The sequence below is a fragment of the Aquila chrysaetos genome, chromosome 8 (genome assembly GCF_900496995.4).
Source record: "Aquila chrysaetos chrysaetos chromosome 8, bAquChr1.4, whole genome shotgun sequence".
Taxonomy (NCBI): Eukaryota; Metazoa; Chordata; class Aves; order Accipitriformes; family Accipitridae; genus Aquila; species Aquila chrysaetos.
The window spans coordinates 21,592,754-21,606,070 of NC_044011.1; the positions used below are offsets into that span (position 1 = coordinate 21,592,754).

The window sequence follows — 13,317 nt, forward strand, 5'->3', positions numbered from 1 at the left end:
CCAGACAAGGGACTCTCTTCCCCTTTTGCCCTTATTCAGGAACAGATTTGATATGGGTCTTTAATTTGATGTCTGAGAAGGACAGATTCACCATTGGCTCAAGGCTCTTCTGAGGGCAAAAGGGGAAAGGTGGGTTGCTTGTAGGCACCATACTTCAGTGGTTACATTGCTGAAAAGGAGTGGTAGTAACATGTGGGTTTAGTCATAACTGCCTGAAAGGTTTTGGAAATGCAGACAGCTTGGCTAGAAAGGCATGGATATACCTTGGAATACTGTGGTTGGTTATTGGTTATACCAGCTGGTTTAGGAACTTGAACATGAATGAGCTGTACGGTGCAAGTTGCATGTCATTATGATTGAGAAGAATGCAGATTAAATTCCAATGAACAGAAATGTTGTAAATCTAGCGTTAAAGACAACCCTGTAGATTCAACATCTGTTTTGCAAAGGCCCAGAGATGTCTGCTCTGGCAGCAGGCTCCCGGCACCTGTTCTGCTTTGGGTATAGGCAGCAAGTAAGCACCAGTCACCTACTCATCAAGGGCTGGGATCCTGTTAGCTGGGGAGAACCAAGACTCTTTTCTGACCAAAAAAAGTTGTCATTCAGCCAATCGAAAGAGTGCATACATCATAGCCTATGTATTTTTGTTCTAGAAAGTGTCTCCAAAAGCTGATCAGAGGGGAATGTACATATGTGTGCTAAAATATGGAAATGCTAAACTTCTGTATTCACATAACATAGGAATTATGTCAAACTTAAGAACTCTGATTTTCTGACCAAATATTTTAGAAATGCTGTTTACGGTGTATTTATCTCCAAGGTTTTCCATTTTTACTATGTGCATGTTTTACTGAGAAGCTGGATGGCACTCTCTGGAAGCCTCCTGGTAGAATTTTCCCGAGTTTATGAATGCCTGGTTGTCAGGATTTTATGTTACCATTGCCTTTGGAGTTTAAGTCTGTGAATTAAACTCTGAGAATGCAGCTTACTCACTTGTGTTTCAGGAAGGATTTATCCTGTGAGCAATTCCTGCCTGGTCTGTTGCGGGCTGTTCAGCAGAGCCCACTTGGTGCAAAGGGAAGTAGATACAGTACCTTAAGCCAGATATCCCCATGGCCTAAAAAGGGTGATTGGAAAATGCACAGCTATGGAACTTTCCCAAAAGGGTCTCTAACTTTACATTATACCTTCTTATCATAAGCCTGGAAACAAAGCTTCCGTGAAGAGTCTAATTGCAATAAGGTGATAGCTGTGGTAAATCCTCTTTAAGCATGTGTATCTCATTGCTGTAGTATTCGTAAAAATTGCATAAGATTATGTTTACAACTTTTTTTCAAAAATGCCAAGAGAAAGCCATGTTATGAGAAGCCCCATAAACAAGCCCCAGAAAGTAGAACAGCAGAGAGAGCTGCATTTAGGGGAGACATTCAGCACTGCTGTTGTCCTTCCCTAGCAATGCCAAAGGCTGCTTAGCGTAGCTGTTGTCACCTTTATAGGATAGTCAGTTCCAGAAGTGTTGTGTTTTAGAAACCTGTGTTAAACAACTGCCAATGCAGATACAATAACGAAGACAGAACAGTGTAGAAAGTTAAACTAGTGGACTTTTCACCTGGGTTTTTGAGGTTGGTCACTACTGAAACAAGTTTGACATGGGCTCAGTTTGGTCCATAGGTAGAGGATTTAGCTATTTCATGAAGCTTTCATGGTTTAGGATAGGAGACAGTATCAGGAATATATGCAGGAAGGAGTGTCTCAGAACTCATTTGTATTTCAGGTTACTAATGTAGCAGCTACATTTCCAGTTCTAAATGGGGAATTGCTATTATTAAAAGCAATCCTAGAGAACCAAAATCTTACCAGCTGCCTTGGTGTTGCAGTGGTGAATGTTTCAGTTGTGATTAAAGGTAGAGACATTATCATTTACAAACTGTACTGAATTTATAATCTATGTATGCTTGGATGATCACAGGTACCTGAAGTCTATAGTAGAGACTATATTGATATATCAGCATTTTAAGAAACTGACTCCAGAACAACATACGGCCAAACAGGAACTTGTGGACTTCTGGATGGACTTCCTTGTTGAAGCCACAAAGACAGATGTGTCTGTAGTTCGATTTCCAGTAAGTGGTTGTTTCATTGTTAGTTTGGGTTTTTTTAATAAATTGTGATATGAAGGAAATGAACACAAAACACTGCTTGTCTTTAGGTTGTCAGACAATAAACTGCTTGTCCAGAAGAAATGTATTTGGCCTGCATATTAGATTGGTTTTAATTGATTGCATGTGGCTACAATGGGATTGCACAATGTCTTCCATATGAAAGTAATGAGGAAAAAAAGTCAAGATAGAATTTTGCTATTTAGTGTTTGCTACCAATGGGTATACTTCTAAAGCAAACCTTTGCAGTGCTTTCCAGGTGATACTATATTAACTATATTATGTTTTGAAGAAAAGATATTTAATTTCAGTCTCTTTCTAGCTCAACAGGCTTTGCATATGCTACTGCCAATTAAGCCTGTGCTCTTAGAGGTTAAAAATCAGCCCAAGCAGTCAGAAATCTATTGTTCTAGCTACTAGACAATGTATCTCAACAACATTGCACTATAAGTATACATATATATGCATGTTTCTGATTTCTTACACAAACATTTTGCTGAAAATTTTTATTAGATACCCTGGTGTTCTACAACATCCTGAAAGTATACTGTAAAAAGATTGTTGTTCCCTGTACATATTAACTATATGTGTATGGGAAATAATATCTTGGGTATTCCTTTCAGCTAACCATTAGCAAATACAGCTTTTTGTTTTAAATAGCAGTTGCTATTGTCTCCCAGATACTTGAAGTGCATACTGGTTGTTTTGTACAGTTCTTTTGGCTTCCGTGTGTAGATGAGATAATAAACCATAAGGAAGACTAGTGTTGAACAGCAACAGCTTGAGGCAGTAAAGTGAAAGCAACATGAGACTCTCTAGGGAGCCTGGTTCTCCTCCGAGGAGAATGGGTGTAAAGTTTTGCAGGGAAGCAAAAAATATTTTGAATCCTCTGGTTTTTGTAAAAGACAAGGTCATATTCTTTTTAGATTTTTTTTTTTTTTGATGATGAAGTGGCGCAATTAGATACTTAAAATAGGCTCTGACTTACGAAACTGTCCAAGTCAAATGGTTTGGATTTTTATTAAGAGACAAACCGAAACAGAACATAGTGATAGCATAAGCCAAAACATAAACCCAGTGACCACATAGTTTGTGTTGTATAGGAAACTATGCTGGTGTTGCGGACAGACGTACATGATCTCTCATAATACAAAAATTCTGTTTGTGCCTATTCAGAAGGAAAATCACACCATTCAACAAGTCAACAAAATGAAACATAGTAACTTTCTTTTCCCTCCCTTCTCCCAGATTCTTATAAATAATTTCTTCTAAAAAGTTTTTTGCAGATTTCCTTATTGTGAATTGTTCTCAGAGCTTGAACTTAAGGAATTCGCTATCCATCGGTACTAGCTTAGCTGTCAGTTACTCTCTTATCTGGTAGCATCAGTGTCATCCTCTTTTTGGCCTTTGGAGGAAGAAATGACACAGCGTGTGGGTAACTTGCTATAGGCTAAAGACCCTGATCTGTGAAATGGTTTAAACCAGATTTTAGAAGTTATAAGTGTCTGGAGATGCCAAGCAACACATTTGAAGTCCCACTGGTCATCATTTACAGAGTTAAATGCCTAGGTACTTTTTAAAATTTGGCCTTGCACTTCTTCCAGTGTATCTGTGTGCTCATTGACTCTGTAGGAGGTGACTCTAAGCCACGGTTCTTTAAAAGATTTTCTTCTTAGGTGTTGATGTTTTGGTTTTTTTAAATAGGTGCAGACCAAGTTGCCCTAGTCAAGCATTATTTCCTAAAGCAATTCTTTGAACTTCAAAAATTTTCAAATGAGAAATTCTGTATCTTGGATATTTTGAAGATGATGTTTGATTGGAGCTTTTATGGGAGAGGGAAGGGCAGAAGAAAGGAAGGAGGTTATCAGTTTGTTAACCATCTTTAACTTAGTCCTATTTTATAAATGTCTTTCAGATAAACACTGAGGGCTAGAAATCTTCCGATGTGTGCTGCAGTGGAAAAGTAGCTTTTTCTTTAATTAATACCAATACTTTACATTCTGAAGAATGAGAATACCTTCAACACAGGCAATATAGAATTGGTGTTTTAGACATCAGATTTTAACCACTGAAAATCTAAAATAAATAAACAGTTTTAATAAGAAACCACACTTCTTCAAATAGCCAAATTTTTGTTGACTCCTTTAAAGCATGCTGGAAGCTTTAAAGATCTGGAAGTAATTCTGGCAGAACATAATTAAAGTGGCAGAGTGGCTGGCTTCGTTTACTAAGTGGTTATGTTAGACTAAATCTTGCTGCATTGCATGCCATCTCTTTTACATGATGGTTCTAGTTTTTGTTTCACTTATTCCAGGAAATTGTCTATAATCTTTAGCTGGCAGCCTCTTGCAGTGGTGCTCATTGCTTTTGAGAAAATCATTTGATCTGGTGGCTACACTTCATGGTGGTCTAAATCAAAAGCAGTTCAGGCTAGCTCTAGGTTGATGTGTTTTTCTGATTCACCCAAATGTGCTTCTACCAAAAGATGATAAAGGTATACCATGAATCCTGTCCACATGGGAGATGGAGGTTATTGAATGGCAATGCAAGAGAATGAATTGTGACAGAAATATTTTAAAATGTGATAGCTGTCAGAGAAATAATTTGGAAAATTAATATGTGTTACCAATTGACACGTAATAACCTTATATAAAAACTAAGTTAAAATTGGCTCTTTTTTTTTTAAACCTAAGTTACTGTCAGCCTTACTAAACTAGTCCAGTACCCAAAATTTTACCTTTCATTCTGTTTCCCCTGTTTTTCCTGCTATGGTATGACTACAGAAATGGTTTTAACAGATTTTAATACTTTTTAAAGTTCTACATGTTTTGTACTAACTCTTTTAATTTTTTTTTTTTCCTACAAGGTTTTAATATTGGAACCAACAAAAATCTATCAGCCCTCATATCTCTCCATCAACAGTGAAGCCGAGGAGAAGACTGTATCTATCTGGCATGTGCTGCCTGATGACAAGGTATACTATGATGTTGTCTGTAGTTGTAACTTTTTTCACAATTTAAAAGTATGCATGGTACATAAGGCATATAATATGTAAACAGTTGCATCTAATGATGGATTCTGCAAAGGAAAAAAGTGTTTCAGTAACACACAGGAAGATGCTGTGGACATATGTTGCCATCGTGGGTTTTTTTTGTTTTAATATGGCATTTTTAACTTTTTCTTTAAGTTTGTCTTGTTCAATGGATCTTTTCTCTACATTTTTAAAAATAACTTGCATCTTCTTTCGGGTTTTAAATCGGTGCATAATATACAACAAGTCTGTTGCTTAAGATTTCATAAGTAATTTACAATATACTGTCGTCATACAAATAATGTCACATAAATTACTTATACAAACAGAAGAATCTTCTTATGTACTTGCAGTATTACTTGTCAGCTGTGGTAAATACTCCTTTAACGTGAAAATAATAGAGACTGGTGTCTTAAAAGGGGAGCGGAATCAATCAAAAGCCAAAGAAATATTTGGCAGAAGGATAGATAGATGCTCAGAAGGTCTAGAAATTGAAAAAGCTGGGAAGTCTGGCTATCTCACACCTTGACATCTGGACATGTTTGGAAAGGAGCTTAGAAAATCTGGAGATGCAAGGGGAGAGGAAAACCTAGAATGGTTATTGCATTCTGGGATGCTTAGGAAGCAAAATGTTGGTAAGAGTGAAGACAGGGAGGACCTCGTAGAACCTCAGAGAAGGACAGGAGCACAGAAACACGGGGGGATTGTATGAAGAGTGAATGGAGGCTGAGTCAGCTGGAGGCACAACGATGGAGATAGTGCGATTTGTAAGAACTAGCACTATTCATTCTTCCATGAAAGCATTTTGTTTGCCTGCAGGATAGCACAGTGAAGACCTATTTTTCAGGTAATCCATCCTTCAGCTTTTGTACTTTTAGTCTGTTAAAGGAGAAACATTTTTGCATGCAAAATATGTGAGGCCATACTGCTTAGAATTTTTGTTATGAGTACATGAGAAAATGTAAGTGGACAGTGGCTGAAATAGCATATTTTGAGCACAAACTGAAATGTTTGCCTAGACCAATGAATTTCTGTTTATTTGTGGTTTATTCTGACTGATGTTTTTCTAAGTAGGCTCAGCCTCTGAGAATAATATAAAAAATAAATTTATGCAATTCTTGGACAAACCCAAAATTTGCCATACAGTAAATAATGATTTGTCAGTACTACAGAGTAAACCTTTCTATTGTAAAATATCTGTTCTGAAAGTATTTCTGTAATCAGAATTTAGTCTATTTAGAAACTACCTGTATATAGGGTTTTTTATTTGTTTTGTAGGCTTTTATTTGTGTGTATGTAGTTTACCTCCAAAAAATACTTTCCATTCTGTTAAGTGGCTTATCTATAGCATAAGAAGGAACATAGGGCTAGAAGGAATTTTCTGGATTATTGAATCCTGTTCACCTCTCTTGCAGAAACTCTTGCCATATAATGTTTCACATAAAGTGATCAAGCTCTGAATACTAGTGTAGGTTTCACAGATGACCTTTTGTGCTGGAAAGTGCTTTGGGAATGCCACTGCACCTCTAGAAGAGCCTAGAGTGGAATACTGCTGGTGAAGTAGAGTGTTACTTTTAAGTCTTCTAGCTTTCAGTCTGAATTTGTTGCCATTTCATACTCATTTGTTCTTTTGCTAACACAGTGTTTAAGTGGTTCCTTTCTCTCTCTGATGTTTACCTTAGAGTAGTTTTAAGGAGAATTCTAATATCTCTTAGTGGTTTGGGCTGTTTGGTTTTTTTAGGCAAAACAAGTAGGCTTGGTGTCCTGGCCACACATGGCATTTCATTGCCACGACTTCTTATGTTCCAGTTTGAGTTAACCTTGCTTAAGCATGTGCACTAATATTCTAAAAATGGTATTTCAAGGTGCATTCATGTATCTTTCAGCTACTGGGCTATTTTGCTTGATACTTTCAGCAGCAGCCTTTTTCATAGCTTTTTCATAGTCAGTGTCACTTGACCGCCCAGTCAACCTGTGACTGGGAGAAGGATTTGGATGTATTAGTCCGTACCTGTTTGGTGTTCAGTAGATAGGTATTTTGGCATTGCAGACTTTGTAACCTGTTGTTCCATTTTAAAAGTTTCTTTATAGATTGTTATACCTTTTTTTTCCTCTTTTCTCCCCTCCTTCCTGATTTGAGGAGTGTCTCTGTATTTTCTGCACATTAGGGCAGCAAAGATAGGAAAACACTAGAGTTAAACAATAACATTAGACAAGGTCAGCTTTAAATGCACTCCCTAGTACTTTTGCACTGGCCAGAATCCTTACTGTTGTGAGCTTATTCAGTAGCCTGGGATCTGATTGATACGCAGTGGAGGCATCCTTGCCCTGTGAGCTGTAATACCCATCAAAAGAATGCAATGAGCAATTTGGTAGTTATCCCTTCAGCTGTACAATTATAGTCTGTTGTTGCAAGTTTGTCAAAGTCCTTAGAATCCATCAGAAACCTTACAGGGAGAAAGGGACTAGAAAAATTTGGAGACACCAGCTTCCTTTTCAGTTGAATAGAACCAGTATATTTGTCTTTGATAAGAGATTTTGTGAAGGAAATGGATGTATTAACTGTCAGCCCACTGCAAAGAGGAAGATTCTTACTTTGATCCTTACTAGGCTGAAAACAGGTATTTTAGGGGCTGATTAACAAGCAAAGACCACCTATTCCTACTGCAAGGTAGGTTAGACAGCTGGGTTTGAAAACTTCTTCAACTACCTAATTTCAGTCTGCCTACGATAGGTCTGTCAGAGCTTTCCCAGCTTGTACTTCAGTGTATGAATGTCAGTTCATTTTGTCTTATAAATTAATGGTTCTACTTATTTTCCAAAATTCAATCAGTGCTCTGAGGATAATAATTGTGAGTTACGAAGTGTATGAACTTCCTTTCATGCACAAAGAAACTGAATTTCTGTTTCAAATCCAAACTGGAACTCAGTGGAGCCTGCATCTGGCAATTTTCTAATCAGTAGGCAAATGACACTCAATACCAGGATAAATAATGTGACCTCTTCCTTTTCCATGGCTTTTTTAGCAGCATATCTTAACATTTATGCCTTTTAATAATACCAAGTTTAACATAAACAAATGCCTATAAAAATCAGATAGCATTTTATTTTGTAGAATGCACATTACCTTTGCTTTGCAGTTCCCTAATTTTAGCAGCCCTTTCCGCATGGGGTTAGAGGAATGCAGCAGTGCTGTTTGCAAGTTCGAAATAGAACAGCCTGTCTCTGTTTCACATTGGCTTCTGAATCCGTTTTGAGTTTTGTTTTGGGTGGTTGGTGTTTTTTTGCCTAACCAAAGAACAGATGCTGAATTTGGATAGCACGCCTGATATATTTACTCCAATGTACTCAAAACTTGGCAAGATCATGAGGGACAGAACTTTTATATTATTTCGTTGCCTGAGAACTTTGTGTGGTGAATAAAAGATGTATGAATCTGAAAGATTAGTTGCACGTAGATGATGGGTAAAACCCACAATACTTAATGCTTCTTGTTTAACTTCTTGAGCGTGTCTGCCTGTCAGGACATATATTTTAACTTAGATTTCAGATTATTCCTAATAGTGGGAATTGGACAAGTATCAATAGCTAAGCTCTGAAGAGAGTTTCCAAGCATGGAAAATTGGAGAGTGTCAGAGTTTGTATGTGGAGGGAGGATTAAAAGACAGTTCAGATACACCCTCCTTAGCAGAGGGATTGGATTGGTGATCTTTCGTCATGCAAGAGAACCAGGCAACTTGAATAGTAATTTCACAAGCGCTTCATACTAGCATCAGTTAGTACCTCCACTTCAAGATGCAATCCCACCTTTTCTTAATATCAGGCTATTCTCCTGTCCCTGTATGCCACTGGAGAAACCCTTCCCCCCATTTAACATTGAAGAGATATTGGAGTTAATCGCTTTGTACTTTACAACTAAAGTAGTGTGAAGCTTGTGCTTCAAAGAATATGTTCGCTTGTATTTTTGGTATGTTGTGTTAGGCATTTTATATTAGCATCACAACCTTTAATGTGATTTGAGGAGGAAGGAGGGAATTACAGGGGAGGAGAAAATTGTTGTAGGAAGCCTTATAGAAAGCTGTTATAGCTGGGAGAATAACTTCCTCTGTCATTTCCTGCACATTGTGCAACTATTTTGGCAGTGTATCTGTTCTGACTTCTGCATATTTCACTATTCATGAAATGTTTTATAAGCTACACATTTTCATGTCCTCTTTTGGAATACATTTGATTGTTTGACACTATGCTTTCATGCTGTAAATTACCTCTCAGCAAGAAATGTCTCTGTGCCTTTTAATTGCTCAGGTCACTAAAATGCCAAATGACATTCAGCTCTAGAAAGCGGAGGTTCTTCAAATATGTTGCTCATTGTGGTGGGCTTCCAAGGTTGCCAGGACTTTAAGGTGGTGTAGTTCCACCTTCTCCTGAAAGGAGAATGTTTTCTTTAGAAGATACAAAAGGCTTCCATTTCCTACAGTGAAGTTTTATTAGAACATAAACATAGAGCAATATGATGGTCTGCAGAGAGAAATCAATTCTGCTGAATGTGGCACATGTAAATTTAAAAGATCTGAAAATAAGTGAGTCCTGGCTCTTTGTGTGTTCATAGGGTGGCTTCTTTCTTGTAGCCTTGTTTATTATTCCAGCAGCTCTTGGGGGTTTGGGTACGTTCTTACTGCTTTCTTCTGGATTCCTAGGGAAATAGCCTCCTTTCTGCTTCTTTAGACACTTGGCCTTCAGATCTGCTCCTTCCCCAGGCAATTCCTCCTACTTTTCAAGAATCTCCCACTTTGCTCTCCAGTGTCAGACTTCCTGCTTGTAGCTCTCTCCACCTCCTCCTTCCACACGCCTAGGCCATTGAACATGCGGAGCAAGCTCTTGTTATTCTCAGAAGTGGAATTTTTTTCCCCTACTTTCCAGAGGGTTGCATGTGACCCCACGTTCAGCACCCAGACCAGGCTATACTGGCAGACCTTCTGATCTTCTGATTTGCTTGCATGCTTTCTAAAATAGTATATTGTGTTTGCAGAGTAAACAGTGAAGAAACAAACCAACCAAAACTTGTATCTAGAACTGCTGTTGCTTTGGTTTTGGGTGGGGGAAAAAAACAATGCCCTGAAAAATAACTGTTAATAGGTAATAGGCTGTTGTAATTCAAGTGTTTCTCTTTCCATCTTTTGAGTTTCAGTCTAGAAGATATGCCTACTGGCACTTCATTCACAAAAAAAGAATGTTTTATTTATTTATTCTCTTCTGTGTGTTACAGAAGGGTATCCATGAGTGGAACTTCAGTGCTGCTTCTATCAGAGGAGTAAGGTAAGTTGTTTCCCTGTCATGTTTTGAAATTAAAAGAGTAATTGAATGAGTATTGTATTACGCTGCTGCTGTGGACCTTTGTGGAGTAACAGAGACAGAATTGGAGCAGAGTATTGCAGGTACTTTCACAGATGCCCTGCTCTTAAGTAAAGCCTCAGGAGTCTTATTCCAGATTCAGAAATGACCACTTGCAGAGTTCATTATGTAAGACTTAGCTAACGTAGCCCCTTGAATTAAAGAACTAATATTTTCTAAAAGTTGGCAGTCACTTACTTTATGCTAATTAAGATTGAATTAAAATAACTGCCAATGTCTCATGTCATTTTACCTGAGTTCTGTCACAGCCAGGAGCTGGCTGATGCATGGAATATGTAAGCCAGGAAGTAACATGTGGATGCAGAGCGGGAGGATATGAGGAACTGACAAGATCAGGGTGTCTTGCAATATCCTAATTGCTCACCTGTTGGGTTTTGGTGTGAGTGTGTACATTTGGGGTTTTTTTTGTTTCTGTGTCTGTTTATGGCAGCAAAACTGTCTTAGAGAAGGCCTATAAGGAGAGGAGCCTGTCAACACAGAGTGGTAGTTAGACCACAAAGTGAAAACTTGAAGACTGAGAGAGCAGAAAAGGGAGTAAATGGCGGGGGGGGGCGGATCAACCCCTAACCTCCCAGAAATTCATGTAGAGTAGGTTAACGTGGATTAATAAATTATAGGATCAGGAACGACATGCGCAAGACTGGCTTGACTGGATCAGAAGAGAATGATGTTATATGTTCAATGGCACCTTTCTTTCCTTCAGCACACTTCCCTCTTTGGGCCAGGGCTTGTGAGATAATGACACAAAGGAGGAACTTTGCCATCTATTTGCTTGATTTCAGCAAAATGTTTTCTGTCTACTAGGGAGACTTCTTCTAGGGAGAATTCTTTACTGGATTGTGTGCCATATTGTCAGTAGAGAACAGCCAAATCCGAGCTAGTGGGTCTGCTCTGCTAGCCCAGGTTGAACATAGTGTGCACCCTGTTTGGCAGGGTCCAGCCTTGCAGTTTGTATCTTCTGATAGTAAGAAAGCAATGTGCTACCACTGCTGTGACCTCCTGGGATCAATTCTTTGTCTTAGTCTTTCTTTTTTTTTTTTTTTTTTTTTTTTTTTTTCCCTAGGATTTCTCTGTACTTTGGCATCCTGCAACTTTCCACTTTGGTGTTTGCTTTGTAATCTTAAAAAAAAAAAAAAAAAAAAAAAAAAAAAAGCCAGGAATCTTACATTTTTTTTAAAAAAGTCATTGCTCTGTTCTAATAATAACTGTTCCATACACACAAAACTGTTGCTATGTCTACAGGATGTCTTTACACAGATGGATGATTCTTTTTCCTTCCAAAAAGTAACTTAAAAAAACTAAACTATCAATAGGCACAGAAATTCAATCCTGTGGGATTCAGCTTATTTTAGGCAAAAATTGCAATGATACGCTTAGTTCAGTCTGGTTTGGGTTTTGGTTACAGTATGTTTTTGTGTGCTTCTAAAAAAAGAAAAAAAAAGTATTTATTTATTGTAATCTTTTTCCTTTCCCTCCCCCTTATTAAACCATGCTGTGGTCGGTACTGCTGTTTCTGGTGTACCCTTCTGCATTTGTTATTTAAGCTGTCAATTTTCATTTAACTTGTCAATTAAATTCACAATCTGTTCATCTGGACAGATGTCCAGAACAACTTGGAAGACTGTACAGTGAGCCAAGAGTCACTGTGAATTCTTAGAAAACTCTCTGGCTGCCTTCATGAGGAGCTGCAGGGGGAAATCTTTATCTTATGCAAGTATGAAACTGAATATGCCTCTCTTGCTCCCCACCCCCCCCCCCTTCCAAATATATGCACATTTCTGATCACTTAATTTTTGAGTTTTTCACGTTTTTTCCAGGTTTTATGAAGGCAGGTGTTCTTCAGAGTGGACAGCCTTCAGAACCAGGCCTGCTTCTAATCTATTTTTGTATCAAGACTATTTTTGGCTCCTTTGAAGCTCCTAGACTTAAAGTGTTATAGGAAGGGGGAGTTTCCAGCTTTATGAGGATTCTCAGCCTTTCTAGACTAGTAAGAACCAGCTTTAGAAGTTCAGCCTTAATGTACAAGGCAGGTCTTTGTACATGATCTTGGAGGCTTTTTCAGCAAAGGCCTCCATAAATATTTACTGCATTACATAAGGAGACAGCAGGTCTGAAGAGACATCTAGCATTGATATGGCTAATGTTTTTGGTAAATACTTGAAGGAAGTGACTGAGGGGTCACTATTTCTGTGTGCTATATATCAGCTGGTGTAATCAGCATCTTATTTCATGAGTAATAGAGTTCAGCTCTCAAGAATTGCAAACGGGCTTGGAAAGTATATAGAGCTCTCTGAGCAGCAGAGTGCTAAATCATACTCTGTATGCAGGGAGTCATAGTAATTGGGTTTAGCCTAACAAACTCAGATTAGCGGTTGGTGTGCCGATGTAAATAACTCTGCTTTTGTCATGTGCCTTCTTGATGTCTTAAACACAAATGTTTGTTATGGAATTGGGCCAAAATGTACTGTTAATCCTAAAGGCTTCATCAGAGCTTTTGGAGCATGGCTGCTACCCCAAGGTGCTTTGCATCTTAGGTTATTCGGAATAGTCCCTGGAGTTCTGCAGAACTGACATCATATGAGCAAGAAGATACTGTCTTTATTTTTCCAATTTAAAAGTTAAAAAAAAAAGTAGCAGACTGAAGTTGCTAAACTACAAATTGGCTTTTTCTCAGTGTTTGGGACAAGCTCTGGATTATGAAATAACCGCTGCTTG

The 13,317-nt window shown here is 38.1% G+C and overlaps 1 protein-coding gene across 1 annotated transcript in view; it reads left to right on the forward strand.

The window, feature by feature from the left end:
* MAP3K5 (mitogen-activated protein kinase kinase kinase 5) overlaps positions 1–13,317 on the forward strand; it is a 109,878-nt gene that overhangs the window by 62,067 nt on the left and 34,494 nt on the right. The window contains exons 10-12 of the mRNA XM_030023118.2: positions 1,970–2,123; positions 5,026–5,133; positions 10,457–10,506. Of these exons, the coding sequence (XP_029878978.1) occupies positions 1,970–2,123; positions 5,026–5,133; positions 10,457–10,506 (312 nt within the window). The remainder of the gene's footprint in view (positions 1–1,969; positions 2,124–5,025; positions 5,134–10,456; positions 10,507–13,317) is intronic.